A 22,140-nucleotide genomic window follows, 5' to 3' on the forward strand; every position below is an offset into this window, starting at 1 on the left:
GCGACTTCAATTTGACAGCGATCTGAAAAGCTAAGAAGTCAGCCGAAGTCTCTCTTTATTCTTCCCCTCTCTCTGATTGCCATTCTCAAACTATTTATTTTTCGTACACGTGCTATTAAAAATAATATTTCTGCCGTCTTATTTGAGCGAGCGTTAAACAAACAACTCGGGGATAATTCATTTCTTTTTCTTTGCTTAAAAAAAGGGGAAAAAAATCGTTCAAATTCATTCTGGGTAATGAAAAGGTTTCAAACGTTCTTTCTTGTTTTGCTTTTATTTATGGTTAACGCTTCCAAGAATGGGTCAATGCATTGCGCTGGATAAAATCCCGAACCTCCCTCCCACCCAGGATAACAGGACAGGAGTGGAAAGGCCGTGTTATTGACGGTGGGAAGTTTTGGTGGAAGGGAAAATAAATAAAATCTGTCTGTGCTGGGGAATTTTAAGAGTTCAGGTAAACAGAGACAGCCTGTAATGAAATCTCTTTAGCCCCTTTAGAAAGTGTCCCTCAAGGGAGACCTCAGGAAATCCAGTGTCTGTTTCTTGCGACTTAACATCCGTCACCACTCTTGAGTGGCAAATGTTTCCTAAATGACATCTTCATCGAGGATCGAGCAAATGCTGAATGGTCATTAGTGAAACTGGCAGCTAAAGCGATCAATGATTAAACAGCCAGCAAGGCTTGGCGGGCGAGGGAGGGAAGAAGGGAGGGAGGGAGGGAGACTTAACAGAGAAATCATTTCACTGTCACATTAAATTGACTTAAAATGCATTGGGTGGTTTTACATGTTGGGCTCCCGAGCTTCGCTTTTACACGAGGATTTTCCTGACTATGGAGTTTAATGCTTTCCCTCGCTCGCTCACCTGCTCCCTCCCTCCCTCCATCACTCCCTCCCTCATTCCCTCCCTTCCTCGTTCCCTCACACCCTCATTCCCTCCCTTGCTCCCTTCCTCCCTCTTGGCTGATTTGGAGTTAAAGTACTCCAATTTGGAATTGAGCTCTAGATCAACCACGATCTGATAGATGGTGGAAAAGGCTTGAGAGGCTGAACGGTCTACTCCTGTTCCTATGTGCTTCTTATGTTTACCAATTGCCGTCAGCTGCTTGTTAATTCTTCCCCTTTATTTCCCCCTTGTGATCCTCTTCCTAAACCTACTAGCAATAGTTGCCCTATCGAGGGGGTCTATTATTATTGACAGATGGATTTTGAAAACGAAATTTCATTGCAAACAGTACCTCCAGGTTTGTTCAAGGTACTCATTCCAATAAATCTCGTTCTTGTCAAAAGAAACCTCACGCGGTTCCCCATTATCAAAAGACTCAGCTTTCAAAATGTCTCGCTGTTTCACAGATCTCCCTCCCAATTACTCAGTCAGCACCACTCCTGCTCTCTGGTACTGAACAATACTAACCTCGGTGAAGAACTGAATAACAACATACAGTCTGGCTCCTACAAGACAAAACCCGGGACTAAGGATAGTAATTCCACTTCAGGTGGTAGCACACACATAGATTCCTTCAGTATGATTCTTGTTGCTTATAGCACTGTCAGATTCAACAACAACAACATCTACATTTCTATAGCACTTTTCACATCGGAAGGACGTCCCAAGACACTGGAATTCAATTCAATAAAATTCAATTCAATGCAATGGATTTAATGTTAAGCTTTGCATTTGATATCGCGCCCTATTACGTCGTTGAGACGTCTCAAAGCGCTTCACAGGATGAACAGGAAAGTGGATTGACTGTGCATTTTACTGGCTTAGAGCTCCCTCTGTCTCTCTCCCCTCCCTCCCATCCCAACTTGAGAGCAGACATCTTTGAGAGCAAACCAAAAAACATTGTGGGGGGAGGGTAAGTGGGGGTAAAGGGAGAATGGGGGTGAGGGGGACAGACGGGAACAATTTTGCTTTAATTTCCTAAAAAGCATAATTGGGAGTTGTTCTAGGATTATTAACATGTAGATGACTAACTCTCCGATCTCAGCCAGGGGCGGGGAGGGTTTGGTGGGAGAGTTAATAACATTATTAACATTAATACAAACATTTGTAATGTGCAGCATAGAAGGAGGCCATGCCTGCCCCGGCTCTCTGACGTAGCTGCTTAGTTAGCATGGGGGTGGTGGGGGGAAGATTGTTCCACCCATCCTGACTGTGGGGTAAAGTTTCCATTCAATGTTACAAATTGCATGGCCAACATCACAATATAATATCTACCGACCATTCGCCCCTCTCCCCTCATACACCCTTCCATATCTTTTCTTTCCAGCGCCCTAGGAAGTCCTCCCGACGTGAAAGGCGCTATATAAATGCAATTTGTTGTTTTTTTCCCCACCATTACCAGGTGGGTTTTCAGCCTCTTTACCCTCACTCTCTGGAACTCCATCCTGGAGTCCGTCCAACTCACTCGCTCACCTCAAGGTCCGCCTCAAGACCTATCTCTTTGACTGCACTTTCGGACATCTTTCCCCTTGCCCCAAACCCCTCCCCTTGGCTCCGACCCCCAACTCGGGTGGCCAGCCAGGATTGTGACAAAATTATTTAAAAAGAAAGTTGAACCTTGTCGGAGTTAAGCCAAGGTTTGTACATTATTTTTCTTATCCCACTCAAGTAAGCTCGAGGTTTCAAAACCTAACATTGGTTACATTGGATACGTCCCTGTCTGAGACGCAACTTCTGTTGAAACTCGCCAAAAAGTGAAATTACTCCTAATTTGTACTTTGGGATTGGAACAACCTTTTTGGGGGTGAGGGAATGAGAGAGGGGAATAAAACAAGACACCAACCTAATGGCATTTCACAACAGATTCGATGAGTTAATGGAACTCTTATTACCACGTGGAATGACTTATGAAACAATTTTTAATCCCCCCCCCACCACCTTCTCTCCCACACTCCTCCCCACACAAACAGAACTTTACACGCTACACCTATTTGGGAGCTCAGAACCTTTCCCCTCTTTGACTGTGTTTATAGCTTTCATAAAGGTTTTTTTTTGCACTCATTATTTCAGTCCTATGTTTTTTTCACTTTGAGACTTGAGCGACGCTGTATTGTGAGCTGTTTAAACGGAAAACTGAAAACAATTTGATCAGCGTCTCCGAATCTAGTCAGTTAAGCGGAACCAATGTGAGTCAAATGCTTGGGTCAAATGTGCAGCCTGGCGATATCCATCTTGGAAGTGACAGAATAAATTGCTGGAGACGCCATCTATTTGCATTCATGCATGCACGACTATGCGAATGTGAAATAGTATTTAAATCACATTTTAATGCATGTTCAGAATTGATTCAGCTTGCCAAACCTAGAGAAAAGTGGGGAATAATATAAAAATTCATTGTTTTTTTTCTTCTGCGTCTCACATTTCTGCCCTCTTGCTCTGAGTGCGACAGAGACAAAACAACCAGGTTTGTCCATTGTTATTTGTCTATCATCCGCTTTTTCCGTTTGGAACAAAGCGGGTGAGGAGCGACTTGATCGAGGGCTTTAAAAAAATGAGGGGAGGTCTCGACGGGGTCAATGGGGAGAAATGATTTCCGCTAGTCGGTGAGTCAGTGAGCAGAGGACATCAATTTAAGTTAGCAAACGAGCGAACGGGGAGGTTAGGAGGAATGTTTTCACACACAGAGTAGTTAGGATATGGAATGCGCTGCCGGGAGCAGTGGGGGAAAGCAGGTAAATGGTCTTGCTCTTTAAACCAGCCGGCACAGACCCGATGGGCTGAATGGCCTTCCTCTGTGCTGTAAATTTCTCTGGTTCTATGGTCATCCATCCTTTCGCAACAAACAGCAAAACAAACCACGAAAAACAAAACCTACCGTTTTTTAACGACCAGCATCACTCCCAGCATGATGATCACAAACATCAATATTCCGGCCACCACTCCGGCCATTTTCACTGTATTATCCGCTTGTTTCTCCGGCTCCACCGTGTTGGCGTTCTGCGTCGATGCGCCTGAAATGAGATCGTGCTGCGGGTCAACCAGATCCGAAAGCTGGGTGGATTCTGTCTCCCCCTCCCCTTCACCCCCGCACACTTCCCCGCTTCCCCCCTACATCTTCCCCCTCTCCTCCCCCCACCCCCTCCAGTTCTTGCCCGGTTCACGAGAACTTCCAGGACTCATCACGAGTCGTCAATCAATGCTTTCGGGAAAGAAAGCGGAAGTGAAACACGCTTGAGACGGTGTTACCAACCCGCGGGATTTCTTGTGAAGTGCACAAGAAGGTAATAAAGTCACCAAAGACAGATGTAGCAGCCAATCAGGGTGGCTTAACTGCTCTCCCACCCACCCAGGTTGCTGACGGAGAATGGGCCTAAATTAATTCTTAAGGATTTTCAATAGAAACCAGATTATTTTTTCACTGGGTTGCTTAAGGAGGCAGAAGGCACTAATTCTCAGTCTGCGTATGAGGAATGGCTACTTTGGGTGAAGACTGGAGAGGTCGTGGAACTGTGCAGCTCCTTTCAACGATAGGTATTATCTGGGGGAATGGTCATGACTCGAATAGAGCGAAGAGTTTCTCTCTCCCGGTGTCCTGGCCGAGAAGCCTCCAGATAAAAAATGTCCACTCTCTCCGTTGCGGGACTTCGCTGCGCGCAAACTGGCTGCCGCGTCCGCCTTACAGACACGCACACGGGGTTCACTGCAATTCATGGTCAAGCAAGAGCATCCTTCAGATGACTTCAGGCTCTGCAACCGACGGAAGAACAAATTTGCGCTTCGCCATTCAACCTCAGAGATCTGGACCGAGGGGCGGAGGGAGAGGGAGACAGGCTCTGCGAAACATTACGTGGTTTCACGCCTGGCAATCGGGTAAAAAATAAAGGAGGCGCTGAACCAAATCCAACAAGCCAGATGGAAACATCTCCCAACAGCGCAATGGGCCGTGACGCACAGCATATTGCTTGGCTCGTTACCTCACTGACTGCTTGGAGGCAGTCACGACTTAGATGGCCAGAGCAGGAGCATGAGCACAGGGCTGCGAGCTCTTGGAATAGTGAGCGGAGTGCGGGGTTGGGGGTTGGGGAACGAGCGTGCGCGAGGCGGTATCGGGACACCAGCCAGGTACGACGGGCCGGAATGGGATTCGTGAAAATCAATCACTGTCGGATTAGTGTCACAGGCGGTCGATGCTTTGCCCGCCTGTGCCTGGGAGAGTGTGAGCAGCAGCTGCTCACAGCGGTCGCCACCACTCCATCACACACATCCGAACCCTCTAACGCCTGCCGCCACGCTTGTGATTGTCAAACAAAAGGCACTGCTGCTTCACACGCAAGCCAGGAAGGCAGACTGGAGTGCGGGAGCGATCACAATCGCAATCGCAGTCGCAATCGCACGCGCATCGCGCTGGATTCTGTCCTCGAAGCTCCTTATCCGGACACTTCTGCCACAGCCCGACGACCCTCACCGATGACACGTTCCCTGTTAGTTGCCCATTAACGCTTTATCGATGTTTCACAGCACTTCACGGGATATATATTCATTTACAAGGATTTGGGGAAGAGCGGAGGGAGTGGCACTGATCGCGTAGCTCTTCCAAAGAGCCGGCACAAGCACAATGGTCCGAATGGCCCTCTTCTATGCTGTAGTATTCTATGACTCTATGACAATGTCAAGTGTATTGACTGTGTATTTTGTGGGCACAATATGGCAGCTAATTGCCCCTCGCCAATGTCCCACAAGCTGCCATGGAGTGGTTGACCAAATCACTATCTTTGCTCGTCATTTTGTGCAAAAGCAAAACATTTCCATGGTCTGGTTGAGAAAAAAAATACAAAAACATTAAATTAGGGTCAGTCTTAAACTGGTATTTTCCTTGGCTTAGTGGAACCTTTGAATCGCGTTCAAACTTTTAGTATTTTAATTGCTGGGATTACGGGGTGGAACAGAAAGCAGAATTCTCCACTGAACCAAATCGCCTGAGGAACTCACAATAATCTCATTTGTTTCCAGTTATATCTTCTCCTCAAAGCTCAGAGCTAGTGTATCAACACAGTTCAAGTGGTCACTAAAACTCATCGTTCTGCCATGATGGATTAATGTCACCCGATACAGTAGTGGAGGCTGTGTAACACAATACAATTTACACTTATACAGTGCCTTTCACATTATACAGTGCCTTTCTGGAAGCACTTGACGGTGCCAGCCAGGCACCGAGGTGGAGGTTGGAACAGAGGGGACTGGCGGGGTGGGGAAAGATCCCCGAAAGTGCGGTCAAAGAGGTACGATGTCAGACGGGCCTTGAACAAGGTGAGGGAGGGAGCGAGCCAGTCAGAGAGAGTCAGAGGTAAGAAATCAGTTTAGGAGAGAGACGGGGAGCTACTTTGATTGTAAAAACATTAGGGGATATGGCGGGGAGGTGGAATTAATAAAAATAATACTAATAATAATCCTTGCATTTGACATAGCGAAATGTGGCAGCCAATTGCGCACAGCAGTGTCCCACAAACGGTCGTGGATTGAGTGTCCAAGCCACTGTTCTGATTTGTGCTTTTGTTTGTAGGGGAAGAAAAAGAGGGGTCAGATAGAGAGGGGAAAGGAGGGAGGTTGTACGACGTGGGACTGGGGAGTGTCCTGTGGCAGAGCAGGCTCGATGAGCTGAATGGCTTCCCCCTGTTTGAAATGTGATCAAATGCTTCTGTTTGGTTAAATCCAAATTTGTAAAGGAGAAGTGAATTGATATGGATAAACCCACACAAAGGGCCCAGGAGCTGAGTGCTGTGCAGGGCGATTTGTATCCGAGATAATGAATAAATCATTAGACTACCTTTTTACACAGTCGTCCAGTCAATGACGGTGACAACTTGTATTATATGAAAGTAATATGCATTCAAAGCGGAGATTTATTAACCTAGCACTTCTCCAACTCTATTCTTCTTCATCTTGTGGCTCCAATCACAAATCTTTGCCATCAAAATTGCCACTGGGCAGCAGGCTTGAATCACTCGTTCAGCATTCTCAAACATGAGACAGAAATACGGTCGTAATTGCTCATAGCAAGCTGGCTCAAGGCAGAGCCACACCATATGCTAAACGTCCCATAAGCTAACTCACGGCTTGATTTTAGGAGAATGTCTTCACTCAGAGGGTTGTGGGGACGTGGAACTCCATGCCAACGAAATTGGTAGAGGCAGAGTCTGTCGTGGGTTTCAAGAGGGAAGAAATAATATTTGCATTTGCATTTAATAACAATCCTTGCTGTTAATATCGTGCCTTATCACATCGTTCCGATGACTCAAAGTGCTTCACAGAATATATCATAAAGTGGATTTTGTGAGCAAAACCAGCAGCCAATTGCGCACAGCAGTGTCCCACAAACAGTCGTGGATATAGTAGACAGCTACATGAAAGTTTTGAAGGGGGTATGGGGATAAGGCAGGCCAGTGCGACTGAATGAACAGCTTGCTCTGAGAGCTGAAGCAGATTCGATGAGCTGAATGGTCTCGTTCTGTGCTGGACGTTCTATGATTCTATGGCAGACCCCAAAATAAGATCACGGCAGAGGAAGAAGAACAGGGGTTCAGCTCAGGAAAAAAAATCGGAAGGGCAATTTGACCACGGGGCATCCTTGACTAATGTCATTTGGAGCCATCGGATATCACACGCTACGCTGTTCTGGATCAAAAATAAGCAACAAATTCATAATTCTAACACGCCACAAGAGTGAACAGGAAATGTCGCGATTTCACAATTCCGTTCAGTGCTAAGTGCACTAACACTACCTTGTCATTAGAAGCACGGAAGCGATCATTTTGTTCAACTCTTAGCTGGTTGCTTTGAGTGAAATAGACAATAGGCACAAAACACATATCACCGCTCGTCTCTTCACTTTCACGCATAACTTGCTCTCAATGCACAGCCCGCAGCAGAAATTCCCGACGGTGCAATTCAAACCATAATAACAGTGAAGCCTAGCAGATAGAGATATTGCTTTGAAACAAAGCTTTGTTGGGCTCGGGTTCACAGGTAGCACAACACATCCACGTTTCTCCCAAAAACACACAGTCAGTCCACTTTACAATATATTCTGCGAAGCGCTTGGAGACATCTCAACGATGTGATAAGGTGCTATATCAAATGCAAGGATTATTAGAACTTAAGAACAAAAGAACATAAGAAATGCTGGATGAAAAAAGACAAAGGTCCATCTCGTTCGCCCTCCGCCTTCCTGGTGGTCGCAGGCACACATGTCCCAAACTAACTATGTACTATATCCCATAATGTTATTTCCTAATGTGTGTTTGAAGGAATCAACACTTCCTGCTTCAAATGTCTCCCTAGGGAGCCTGTTCCACAGGTATCACTATTCGCTCACTGAATTGGTGTTTGCATAATTTGTTCTGAATTTACCCCTCTTCAATTGCAGGCTGTGTCCTCTGGTTCTACAATTCTGGACAAGTTGAAACAGCCTAAGTTCCTGTGCCTGCGTATTTTGCAGGTGAACGCGGCAGCCAATTTGCACACAGTAATGTCCCACAAATAGCTGTGACGTGAACGACCGATTTTCGAAGTGGGAATGGGCCCAGAGATGAGCGTACCCCTTGACTGAGCCAGGACGACGCACAAAAAATTGTGCGAGACCTTTAGCTCACATAATCCAGGCTGACACTCCAATGCAGTGCCACCCTTTAGATGAGACACTGAACCAAAGCCCCGTCTGTGCATGTTCAGGTGGACATTAAAGATCCTCTGGCGATATTCGAAAGAGAAGAAAGTTTCTCCAAATGTCCTGGCCATCAATCTGCCAGATAAAATTTGTCCTTCACTACACGGCTATTTGTAGGACATTGCTGTGCGCGAATTGTCTGCTATATTCACCCATAGCATACACAGTCACTACACTTTAGTTTATCCCGCGAAGTGCTTTGAGACGTCACCCTGACATGAAAGAAGTTATATCAAATGTAAAGATTATTATTATTATTTTCAGTCCAGCACTTTCCTATATTCTCAAACAATGAGAGTTGTTTTTCATTTTCTTTTGTGTGTTTTTATTTTACACAAATAATTCCTCTTGAGAAGTTCTGAAAGTTTTAACTAGGTGGGATAATTGAAAACAGAATTCTGTTTCCCCGTGATGACAGTTTGCTGATTACTTTCCCCGTCTGGAAATAAATTGTGAGGAAGATGGAAAGCAAATGGAATGTGTTATCATCTGAAACTAGAATGTCCTGGCCTATGAACTATTACTCATGCAGCCTCCGACAAACAACATTTGTTGAAGGAGAATGCTGTTGGCGAAAGCACTTGCCAAAGTTTCGTGAGAAGGCAGAGCAAATGGATGATAGATCACAATGAATCTGTAGCATTAAGTAGGAACCCAGCGGTTAGTCGACTGGCAGATCGATTTTCTGGGGTAATAATCCCTTCAAGAAAATAATAATCAGAATAAATTGGTCGCCCCATCCATGACTGTTTTTGTGGGACGCTACTGTGTGCAATTGGCTGCAGCGTTTCACCCACATAATATACAGTCAACTCACTTTACAGTATATTCTGTGAAGTGCTTTGAGATGTCTCGAAGACGTGATAAGGCGCTACATCAAACACAGAGTATTATTATTATTATTATTATCAAGAACTAGTCTGTGCTGTTCTTTATACTCCACATGAGACTCCTAATCACTTCCCTCTCCTAGAGCCTTCCATTCCTTCCTCCCTCAATGTATGCATGGAATTTCCTCTTAAATGCATTGATGCTTTCTGCTTCAACCAGAACTTCCAGCAGTGAGTTCTACATTCCCAGTCCCCACTGTATAAAGAAATTCCTCCTAAACTGTTTCAGATCTGCTCATTTCTACAGAGTGACCAAAAAGTCATGATAATATTACAATATCTGATAAACCTTAAAGAAATGCTGATATATATATATTTTTATAGATAATAGGGTAGCTTCATGACATGTTGGTCGCCCTGAATTTAGGGAGCTTCTCCTGGTGTCCTGGCCTAAAATCTCCTGAATAAAATTGGTCATTCACTTCATGGCTGCTTGTGGGCTATTGCTGGGTGCAAATTAGCTGCCGCAGTCACCTACAAAATACAAAGTCTCTACACTTCGGAGTATATCCTGTGAATTGTTTTGAGACGTCTCTCCAATGTGAAAGGCACTATAGGAAGTGCAAGGATTATTGTTACAATTCCTATTGTCTGACATTTATACTCTCGTGGTCTGGATTCACCAATGGGTAGAAATGGTTTGTTTAAGGTTCACCTTATTAAAGCCTTTAGATTTTAAGCACCTCTATCAATCGTTCCAACTGTGGAGAGGGGCGTGGGGGTGGGGAGGGGTGGGGCTGGGGGGAAAGGCTGTAACCTGTGCAGTCTCTCATGTTCACGTCTCAGAGGCAAGTGTGTGATACATGCCTGAGGTCGTTGCATGCAGAGATAGCGCCCCTCCTTTGTGACTTGGCTGGCCGAGCCTTGCCAAAGCACCTGCCTACTCCTGTCATACCATCATATTACTGTCCTCAATAAATGAGCGGCGCAGGTAACATTGCACTGAAGTGTGAAGAATGAGTCTGCTACAGATGAACCTTCCAGTACACCGCAAGGCACATCAGTATGGATTACAGAGACACTTCATAAATTTAAAACAAAGCATATTTGCAATCAATCAGGCCCTTGCAATGTCATAACTAACCATCGAGCAACAATCTGTCCACTTGTCATTTGCACAAACACACACACACACACAAACACAACGCCCACTGTTTGAACAGTGGTGGGGGGGCTAAAAGAGCTTTCATAATAGGCTGAAAAAATAAGAATATTGCATTTCATGCTGCGCCTTTCATGTCCTCTCAAAGGACTTACTCCAAAGTGTAGTGATTGTGTACTTTGCAAGGGAACGCAGCAGCCGATTTACGCACAGCAATGTCGATGTCCCACCTCTCCAGTACCTCGGGAGGCTGAGGTCAGTGTGTTGGGGGGGAGTGAGCCCCACCACAGAAACACGGCAATGTCATCTCCATCGGCAAATAACATGGTGGCCTCCTCCAAGCTTACGTATTTGGCAACGGGATGTTGGAATTGAGTCCACCCTCTGTGGCAGTCTTGGATAATAGTAACAATAATAATCCTTGCATTTGATACAGGGCCTTATCTACACTTCACAGGATATACTGTAAAGTGAATTGATTGTATTTTATGGGTGAAACGCGGCAGCCAATTGCGTACAACAGTGTCCCACAAACAGTCGTGGATTGAGTGACTGATTTTATTATTATTTTTTTTTATGGAATCATTACGCCTCGGAAAAGTGATCTGCCAATCGACTAACAACTGGGTTCCTACTTACTGCAAGGTAAACAGAAGCCTGTGGAGTAAGAAAACTTCCCCAATGTTTCGCCCTGCCCGGGAATCGAACCCAAGTCCTCTCACTTGCGAGGCGAGTGCTCTCATGGGTGTCCGGGTCCTGATCCAGGCAGGTCAACAGTACTCCAGGACACAGCCGATGACAGCCTAGCCCAGCCTAGCTCATCGGCAGGACTTGGGAGGGGGTAAGGGTTCTTCCCACTCATCTCACATCAACCCTGTAAGCCAAACGGTCCTAGCTGGACAAGCAACTGGAATGCTTCCCAGGCAGTGCTCTCAATGACAAGCGATGGGGGTTTTAACCATTTAAGACTCCAGCAGTTACCCTCAAGGGCAAAAAGACAGACCCCAAAACTCCCAGAAAAAGTGGATTGTTTTCGCGGATAACATTTTACAAGCAGAACTCTGCATAAGGCTGGACAGGCATATAGATATCGCTGACTCGAGAGTTAATAATCACCTGCACTTGGGATGACAAGTATGTACGGTGTAGTTATCTGTATCCTACCTATTAGCGTTAAGACAAAGGGAAAAGTCCAGGTCGGCATGCATAAGAGAAGAAAGAAAGAAGCAAGTCTACCAAGAGGAAATATGCTTTGATAATATCTTACATCCCCCGTCCTATAAACAATCTGGATTTCCCCTCACTCCCTCCCCTCCCCTCGAGAAATTACCAATCACTTCAGATTACAGTTTTAATGATACCGCCTTCTGCTGTCTCTAATCTCCGATGTTGGGAGAATAAATTATGGCCGTTCTCTTAAATGGAGATGCCGTGCTATAACTTTGCCTTTGATTTTCTTGAAAATCGTCTGTAAGGAGAAGCGCGATGTTAACGGGCAGGCAACGGACGGGCAAAATAATCAATCAACTGCGGCAGCGAGAAACATGGGGTGGTGGGGTGTGGGGGGTAATGGAGGACCTGAACGAAGAAATGGGAACTGAAGGCAGTTTCAATGGAGTTCACTTTAGCTGTCGTAGCTTTTTTGCTTGCGATCATGAAAAACATTGCAAAGTAAATAAGGTCACTTGTGTTGAGAAATGACGGGGTGTTAGACATGGGATGTAGCCTTTCTTAACGCTCCCGAGATGAAGATGACTCCAAGCAGAAGAATGATAAGTCATGCACACACAAAATGAAAATCGAGTACAGGTGCAAAGCAACATTGCGGTCGCACGGGTAAACGAAATAGCTGGGTCTCACGGGAAATACTGCAACAGACTGTGTTAATCACAAAAGGAAACAACATGCAGAACTGAGGGTGGCACTTTAGTAACCAACTTAATCAAGCCCTGATTGAGGATCTCTCTTTCTCTCCTTCTCTCTCTCTCTCTCCTCGAGACAAAATAGGAAGAAAATTGCTTTTTTTGTTGTTGTTGCCACTGTCGTCGCTGAACTCAAACAAGACAAGGAAAGAGAGATAAAGGAAACTTCCATACCTTTTGTTGCCAGTCTTACGCAGCTGAATTTGGTTTCCTGAGAGAAATGAAAAGGAGACGGTGTCATTTTTTGTGCAGCTGCGATTAGCTTGGTTGTCAGACCCTCAGTGGGTCTGTGTGTGTGTGTGTGTGTGTGTGTATGTGTGGTGTCACTCCCACACTGGCTCAGTCGGTAGCGGCCTCGCCCCGCAAGTTGCAGGTTCAGGCTCGGCATCGGGACTTTGAACTCACATTGTCTGGGCTATCACTCCACCGTAGCACAATGCTGGTCCTCACCTTCAAAGCCCTCCATGGCCTTGCTGCCACCTACCTCTGCGACCTCCTAACCCTCTACAATTTGCCCGCTCCCTCCACTCAGTGAGCTCTGGCCACTTCACCTCCCTCGCCTCGCCCACCCGACCATAAGCGGGCGGGCCTTCAGCCACTCTGCTCCCACCTTCTGGAACTCTCCCGCATTCTCTCTACCTTGCCCCTCCCTTGCCTCCTTCAAGACCCATCTCGAGACCCTCCACTTTGACCGTGCTTTCGATCACCTTCCTTCGCCCTCTGCCCTCCACCCTCCTCAATCATGACCCCCAGCTCAGGTCCGAAAAGTTGATTGTCCAGCACCTTGGGACATCCTCCCAACGTGAAAGACACTATACAAATGTAATTGCGTTGTTGTATTGTTAGAGGTACCATCCTTCATGGGACTACAGTCTAGTGTGACATAGCTAAGAGAAGCATTCCATCTCATTGGACTCAGCCGAACTAGACGCTAGAGTCACTGTGTCAGGGCTTTACAGCGTGAAATACAATATTGGTCCCATTCAGTGCTGGGAGGAAGGGAAGGGAAGACAAAGTTACTGTTGAGTGAGAAAGGGATAAGGTTTGTGGCATTTCAGAACACGTTGCCTGTATTAATTAACATCGTAAGCTTCACCCAATGACAATATTTCTCTGATTGGAGCAGAAAAGTGGCTCCAAGGGAACTATTACAGCCTGAAGCCAAAAACCTATGAAATGCTCAATGCAAATGGAGAGTGCGGGTGGAAGCAGAGCTGACCCAGATTGGCCACCCAAAAAAATAAACCCAACGCTGTACGTCCTCAAGACAGTAAAGACCATTTTCTCACAATCCTGATAAAATCATGTTTGGATTAACATAAGAAAAGAAACAGGACAAAGGAAGTAAAGTAAAGGTAAAAACAAAAATAAACCATTCAGTTAGCACACAATGCGCACACCATCTGGTTGCTCCAGAAATCTATTTAGATCTGTCTTGCTCAGTTAATAGGAAATAAGATGACCGGGTAATTACAAGTTGTCAAGGTGACTTTACATAGTTTAATATGAACAGTGCTTATGCAAGCCTCTAATTGTTAAATTATTACAGATTTCGCACCTTGCAGCTGCCTAACTATTTAACATTTGTATTGTCCACACTTGGTTATTAAAATTACATCCTGGCAACCCAATCCTTTGATACTGTAGTTCAAAGCTTCTCCTAAGACGTTTTCATTCGAACGTGTTCAGCCTTGCACTACCTTGTCGTGTGCCTTTCTCTTCTAGGGAGAAAAGGAGCCCAGCTTCACTCCACACTACCTGGTTGGGATACGAAGAGCTTCTATTAGCCCCAGGTTTCGCACATGCCCAATCCATCATGGCATTATCCCCACACTCCTTGGCAGCCTCTAGATTCTTTGCCATTAATTTATTCAGACAGGTGCATTCCCTGTGACTCCCAAATCACCTGCCCAGAGGATGTCATCAGCCGAACCTTTGGCCACTGCATCCTGAATCTTTGGAACTCGCACCTGAAGACATTCTTCATTGATCTGCTCTCACACACTCTGATGTCCCCAAGCCTTGGCTCTTGCCAACCTGTGCCTAATACTTTCCAGAATTGGGTGAGCATGATGTGGTCCTCCAGGGAGAGAATACGCATTCTATTCCCTGAAATTTCCGTGCATAGGTGGGATGCATGGAATTCTCGGTTTGGTTCGGATGTTCTTAAGCATGGTAATGGGTTTCTGCATGTGTCAGACACCCAGGTGACCCCCCCAAAATTGACCCTACCCACAGTCCCCTCTCCTTTCTCCCTGGCTTGGCCTCAAGCTACACCATAGTTCAGCACTCTGAGACGCTACCTATCTCCTGCGAAGGTTGCAATATAAATGCAAGTTGTTGTTGAGCTGTCTCATCATGTTTCAGCCTCAGCCCTTTTCCAGTTCAAGGCCCCTCTCATTACTCATTCTTCCTGTCCAACTCAGAAGCATCTCCAATCTTCCTTCTCAACGGTCAATTTCCAGCATTCACCTCTAGTGCTATTGACGACATACAGCATTTGAGCTCCCAGTTTGATTTTACTCCTTCGGGTTATTAAACACCTTGGGACGTCCTCCCGACGTGAAAGGCCCTCTATAAACAAAATCTTGTTGTTGTTGTTCTTGTAAAAGTTCTTTCACAATTGCCGTCCTCCAATTAACTTCTTCAACACTTTGGCTGCTGATCTCAATCAGACGACCCAAGTCAACAAATTTCACTAAGTGAACAATCTTCTTTGCTAGTTCACTAAACTGGTCAAAGCCCAACTGCATCAAAAACAAAGAGCAATAAGTAACCAATGTGCGGGACAGACCAAAAAAAAAACTGCGGAGTCGGCTTTTTTCCCCTCCCTTTGATATGATCGCGGGTGACAATTATGGGTCATGATCAGTTCTGAAATAACGAGTTCCTTTGCTGTTGAAAGCACTGTGGCTAATTAAAGGCTTTATGAATAAACCAATGAGATTAGCAGGCGTTCAGTGCACCTGGAGGGATCAGCCTCTGAGATCGATACCTAATCCTGAGAAGTTCATTGTTCCATCAAAAACAATATTCCAATTGATTTCTAAATTCTGTGGACAACAGTTACGCTCTCTTAGTAAATTGGCGTTGTAACCCTGCAAACCCGTTAAATTGGCAATATGTCTCTGACAGAAGTCCAAGGGGCACTCCTTGCAATGGGCAAAGGCACAAAGTACACAATGACTCACTCAGATAGGCAGGTATCAGCCTGGCTCAGTTGGTAGCAGTCTTAGCTCTGAGTCAGACCATTGTCGGTTTGAGCCCTGAGATGGGGACTTTGAACTTGCGGACATTCCAGGTCAGTACTGGTGGGAAGGGGAGTGGGGTGGGGAGACATTACAGTATTGGAGGCAGCATCAATGTGTTCCAAACTTGACGCATATGTGAGGGGTAAGGGAATAGAGGTGTGTAGGAGAAGTCGGGGGGAGGTGGGGCGGTGGGGGGTGTGGAATATCGTCTACAGACACCTTTGGAAAAAAACTGCACTCACTTCTTCAAATAGTCCCCAAATCCTATTCACCGCTCTCTGGTGATGTTTCATAACTGTGATGCAGTGACTTTGAGTTTGAATTAATAATCCAACTGGATAGAAATTGAACGGGTATCTAGCAACTCAGACAATATTACAATAATTAATGTACAGTTTCGAGGCATGCAATGGAATTATGCAGTCTTTGTGAACAATCCTAGGGGCATTCAGCCGCATAAATCATTTTGCAGTTATTAAAGGGCCCGGGTAATTTGTTTGCTCCTGTGCAGCCGGCTATCAATAATTGTCCTTGAATATTTTATAGCTGTGCTGGAGCAAGGTTGCCATTACCAGTGGCAGAGCACAACCTACACGCACCAAAACGGCATCTCTCCAGGGATTCTCAACATAAACTACCACCGCTGGAATGTTAATAAAATAGGTTTGCAAAACCACGGAGGATAAATCAGATTTGTAATAAAGTTTGGAGCTGTGTTTCCAGGTCTCTCAAATGTACAATTTAACTTTTCGACAGAGCTTTAGTAAGTTTTCAAAGATTTCTTTGTAATAATAATATTTGCATTTGATACAGCGCCTTATTATGTCTTCGAGACGTCTCAAAGCGCTTCACAGAATGTACTGTAAAGTAAATTGACTGTATATTTTGTGAGCGAAACACGGCAGCCAATTGCGCACAGCAGCGTCCCACGAACTGTCGTGGATTGAAGTGACCAATTCATTATTATTATTTTTTGAAGGAATTATTACACCTGGAAAAGCGATCCGCCAATTGACTAACAACCGGGTTCCTACCTACTTACTACACTTTCCAAAGGGTTCAGTCGATAAAACCCGCGGAGATTTACAGCCAGGTAGTCTAAGAACAAACAACCAACCAGGATACAACCAGGACCCTCTCCACTAATGGCAACACAACCCAACATGAGTGGGGGATAATGACAATGCCAGGCTATTAATAAAGGTCAACTGATATGCCACCGTTACAAGAATCCCAAATGTCACAGCAGTTGCCAAGAAAGGAACATAAACCTTAAAGGGTCCACGCTTCTCTGGGATATTGGAGGAAAAACATTATCCTTTTTGCATGTAATTTTCTCATTTAGTTATTCGCTGACAAACCGTATGTTTCGAGCCTAGAGATTAGCGGAGAAGATATCTCAAAGCGTCAGTCAGAGAAAAGAACAATCCATTTCCAACGTTTTCTATGTTCTATGTATATTCTATGTATATTCGCCTACAAATATACAGTCAATTCACTTTACAGTGTGTTCTGTGAAGCGCTTTGGGACGTCCTCCCGACGTGAAAAGCGCTATATCAAATGCAAGGATTATTATTATTATTATTATTATGTTACCATGAATTATTTAGCATTCTGCATGTGGTGACATTTTCTCCATAAACATTTTCTCTCTCTCTCTCTCTTTCTCTCGCTCTGTGAGGTAGACGGTGGTGAACAGATGGAAGAATAACCCTTCTCATCAGTGTGACCTGAACTTTATTGCATTCCGTGCATTAATCCATCCCATGATCCCATCAATCTACCTCCTATTTAAAATGGAAATTTCCATTGCTTTTTTTTCTCTCTCTCACGTTCAACATGTTTCATTACTTAACCGGTGGTACAGACACAATTAGAGTTGAGGTACAGATCAACCATTATCTAACAGAATGGCAGAACAGGCTCAAGGGGCTGAATCGCCTACTCCTATTCCGATGTTCCTATCCTTTGAAGTGGCTTCCTGTGGGACTTATATCCCATTCACGCCCCTGATTATAATTCACTTGTGTCTAATGGTTTCTCTGTGACCAGGTCAACCCACTTGTGGAATAACAAAGAGATTTGTGGAGTTACACTCCACTTTTAGAGTGATATGGAATGGAAAGAAGTCATTGGTTTCAGTCTGTGCCAATGTTAGTACTCCACACGAGCCCCAACTCCCCTCTCCTTTTCCTCTCTTTTCCATTCTACCTCATGCAAGCTTCAAGTTTTCTCTTAAATACATTCATGCTTTTTGCTTCAACAACAACAACAAAATTACATTTGTAAAGCACCTTTCATGTCGAGAGGATGCACTGGATAGACAGAGTTTCGGACCCGAGCTGGGGGTTGGGAAGGATGGAGGGCAGGGAGGGAGGCAGGGTGATCGAAAGCGCAGTCGAAGAGGAGGGTCTTGAGATGGGTCTGGAAGGTGGCAAGGGAGGAGGCGAGGCGGAGGGACTGCAGGATGGAGTTCAGAGGGTGGGGGCAGAGTGGCAGAAGGCCTGCCCACCAATAGTAGGGCGAGCGAGGTGGGGGACGTGAAGCTGGCTGGAGAGAGCAGGATGGTAAGGGGTTAGGAGGTCGCAGAGGTAGGGGGGAAGCAAGACCATGGAGGGCTTTGAAGGTGAGGACCAGGATTTTCAAAAGTATTCTCTGTGTGATGGGAAGCCAATGGAGTCGGGCAAACTACTGGCTTCTAGTAATGAGTTCCATATACTCACCACCCTCTCTGTAAAGAAGTTCCTCCAAAACTCTCTGTTAGATCGGTCTTACTTCTAGGGTCCTTGTTTTGGACTCATCAACAAGCAGAAATAGTCTATCCAAATCTCAAATGGCTAAAATACTTCAATCGTGCAAAATGGTACCAGACTTTCCTTTGTGCCACACAATACAATAAGATTTAAAGGGTTAACATTGTTTTCCGTCACCTTTCACCCCTTACACCACCCTGTAACAGCTCAAACTCCCAGCCAGCCGTGTGAGGTGCTTTGAGACATCCTCCCGACGTGAAAGATGCTGCGTAAATGTAAATCGTTTTACTATCACATATGAGGAATTCCTTAGCCCGGGGCAGCAGCAACAGGCGAGCCTGACATCTAGAGGAATCGGGAACAGTGTTAAGTATAAAGTGTTGGGGTTTCCCCTGTAAGAAAGCTAATTAAGAGCAGATAGAGACATTATGCAGACGGAATTCATTACACAGAAGGCTGCATTCCAATCTGTCTGTGCCTGCCTCGCTTCTGCTCATTAGGATGGCAGAGGCAGTGCTGACAAATGCAACACTTCACTTTTTCTCTCGGCACAATTAAACACTTAGTTAGGAGATGCTGCTCCGAGATCACATCCAAACAACCAGCGAAACAATGAGAATCCTAAGCTTTGTGTTCCTCATTTGCGTAAGGCAGCAGCAGACAGATGCGACAAATGGTCCTATCTTCAGCTTGGTCTCATCTGCAAAGCCCTCCACAGTCTTGTCTTACTCCTCCCTGCTCTGTGAATCCATTAAAACCTCACGAGCCTGTCTGCTCCCTCCTCTCTGCAAGCACTGGCCTGCTCCACGCACTCCTGTTCTGCGTCCTCCACCATCAGCGGTCGGGCCTTCAGCCTCTCTGCTCCCACCTTGTAAAACTTGATCCTGGAGCCCCTCTGCCTCACCTCCTCCCTTGCCGTCTTCAAAGCCCATCTCAACATTTCCCTTTTCGACCCTGCCTCCAGATATCTTCCCTCTTCCACCCCCCTTGCCCGCAGCCCCTCTCTCTGATCCCAACCCGCAGTTTGGGTGCAAACCTCTCATTGCCCAATGGCCTGGGATGTCCTGCGGAAGTGAAAGGCACTGTACAACCCAACTTGTTGTTGTCCAATGCAACTTGTTGATCAGCCAACGGTACTTTTCAATGCAAAGCTCAGTCATGGCAAGGTCACAGGCTGATGGAAACTTTCCCTGTGCGTACGAGTGTGTAGGACGGCTGAGACTGCTCCTAAAGTGAAGGTGTGTCCTGTCACTTCCTGATGGAAGGGAAGATACCATCAGGGTAATGGATCCCTGGGAGTTAATGTAACGTAGAAATCTAACCCAGGGGTTCAGATGAAGTGCAAGAGATCAGTTTACTAGCTGTATTCTAGATGAGAACATGATTATAATGGCAGGCCCCAAATTTGGGGGTGGGCAACAACAACAACAACAAGATTCCATTTATAGAGCGCCTTTCACGTCAGGAGGACGTCCCAAGGCACTGTACAGTTGGGTCAGGACCCGAGCATTGGGGGGAAATGGTCAGGGTGAGGGGAGGGAAGGGAGGGAGCGAGGAGGGGGTAGAGAGTCGCGAGGGGAGCCGAAGGCAGTGCCCCCCCCACCCCCACCTCCCAACAGGTTTGCTAATTGTAATGAAGATCTTAAGAATATTAACGATGAATATTATTATCAATAATAATTACTTCATTAGATCTGAATAATTATAATACTTATTATTATTATTTATCTTCCCGCTAGGTGATCGGAACAGGAAATCCCATTTTAAGCAGTCGGTGAAAAGATTGCTATTGTCAGGAATCAGTTGATGTGTTTGTAATAATAACCATTGCTGCATTTTAGATATTCCCCCTTTATCGTATGGACAAAACGTCTCAAAGAGTAACGTCCTTTTAAATGCAAGTGACAGCAGCAGGCGAGGGGGCTTGGTGGGGGAGAGAAAGAGAGAAAAAACACACCCACGCAGCCTCAAGCCACAACCAATAAGTAGAGTGGGAACAGTGGTGTCATGAAATTATCACACAATTACATTGGGTAACACAGACCCGGCGTGATAGATTAAAAAATGCAGGCAGTCCCCAGTGCATTATGTCGCACATATCTTCAGTGCTGTGGAACAGGGATCAGCATGCAAAACCTTGGAAACATCTGTTATTTCTGTTACAACATTTCCACAATAGGATGGGTTCATCTGCATTAATGAACATTTATTTGGAGTGCTGCTGAATAGAGGGGACGAGCGCCTTAACCTCATTTTAAATCACAAGGACGCCACCCCAGAGAGTAAACGAGAACGGGCGTATCGTTGATGTTTTGACCACTTCTGTGGCTCAGGCCCACTTGAGTTGCTATCTTGAGCCACATCAACCAAAGCACAGAGCTTGTCTTTGCTCTCTTGGCCAAGGGGAACTTATTGAGGGCACTACAACTGGCAGAAAGTTCAGTCACAGCGGGTGAAAGGCGCTATCCGAATGTAATTTGTTGTTGTTATTGTCAAGATAACAATAATATGTAATTTCGTGTGCATAAACTGATTCCTGAGAAAGGATAATCTTTTCACCGACTTCTTGAGATGGGATTTCCTGTTCCGATGACTTTAGCGAGAAAGATCTTCCTTTTTCACAATTAGCAATCCATTTGATACAGTGCCTCCCACGTCAGGAAGACATCTCAAAGCTCTTTACAGGGTTCACTTTAACACGCAGTGACTATTTTGTAGGTGAATGCGGCCGGCACCCAATTTGGGCACAGCCATTTTCCAACAAACAGCCACGACAGTGAATGAGTGATTTTTATTTGGAGGCCAATTTTGGCCAGGGCACTGGGAGGGAGAAACTCTCTTCTCTTTTCCAATAGCGCTGTGGGATGTTTAACATCCACCTGAACAGACACAGACGGGACCTTGATTTAATGTCTCATCTGAAGGACGGCACCTTCAACAGTTGCCGTGCATCCCCTGGCTTTTCGCAAGAGTGTCAGCCTAGACAACAAGATGAAAGTCCTGAACTTACAAAGTGGTGGAGAGATGCTGGCTTTGGGCGTATGAATTGCACTCTTTGGAGCTCAGAATCTGCCTTCGGTGAGAGGCTTCTGTCTTCCCTGCAGGAATTCCGATTCTCAACCATTTGCACAACCCAGTTGCTGCAAGATTGGATCGCTCCGAATTCCATGTGAAGCAGATTTGAATTCCCTCCTGGATTTCCCGGGAGAAAATGTCAATTGTCGCACGGCTCAGCGTGCCAGGCATTCCTTGGTGCGTATCCGTGGGATAATTATCCAGGGTTAAAAGGGTTAAAAGAAGTTTGAAAGGAACTAAGAGCTGCTTAGGGCCTATTCTGCTCATTTGCAACAGGGTTTTGGATAAAACAAAATCAAAATGAGATTATTCCGCTCTCTGGGCAATGTTCAATTAAAATTTTGCAGAAGCCAACCAGAAGATATTAACCACAAACTTCATTTAGCAATAGGTTCACCAGGACATGATGCGCATTAAGCAATAAATATTTGAGCTAGTTTATTTTAGCGGAAAGGTATTGTAGCGAGGCTGTTCCAGG

At 45.4% G+C, this 22,140-nt stretch overlaps 1 protein-coding gene across 2 annotated transcripts in view; it reads right to left on the reverse strand.

Moving 5' to 3' along the window:
- Positions 1-22,140, reverse strand: part of ptprt (protein tyrosine phosphatase receptor type T) — a 313,345-nt gene that overhangs the window by 53,405 nt on the left and 237,800 nt on the right. For both annotated transcript variants that reach the window (XM_007884878.2, XM_042341838.1), the window contains 2 exons: positions 12,757-12,793; positions 3,821-3,956 (listed from right to left, as the gene is read on the reverse strand). In XM_007884878.2, the coding sequence (XP_007883069.2) occupies positions 3,821-3,956; positions 12,757-12,793 (173 nt within the window). The remainder of the gene's footprint in view (positions 1-3,820; positions 3,957-12,756; positions 12,794-22,140) is intronic.

The sequence above is a fragment of the Callorhinchus milii genome, unplaced genomic scaffold (genome assembly GCF_018977255.1).
Source record: "Callorhinchus milii isolate IMCB2004 unplaced genomic scaffold, IMCB_Cmil_1.0 Scaffold18, whole genome shotgun sequence".
Classification (NCBI taxonomy): Eukaryota; Metazoa; Chordata; class Chondrichthyes; order Chimaeriformes; family Callorhinchidae; genus Callorhinchus; species Callorhinchus milii.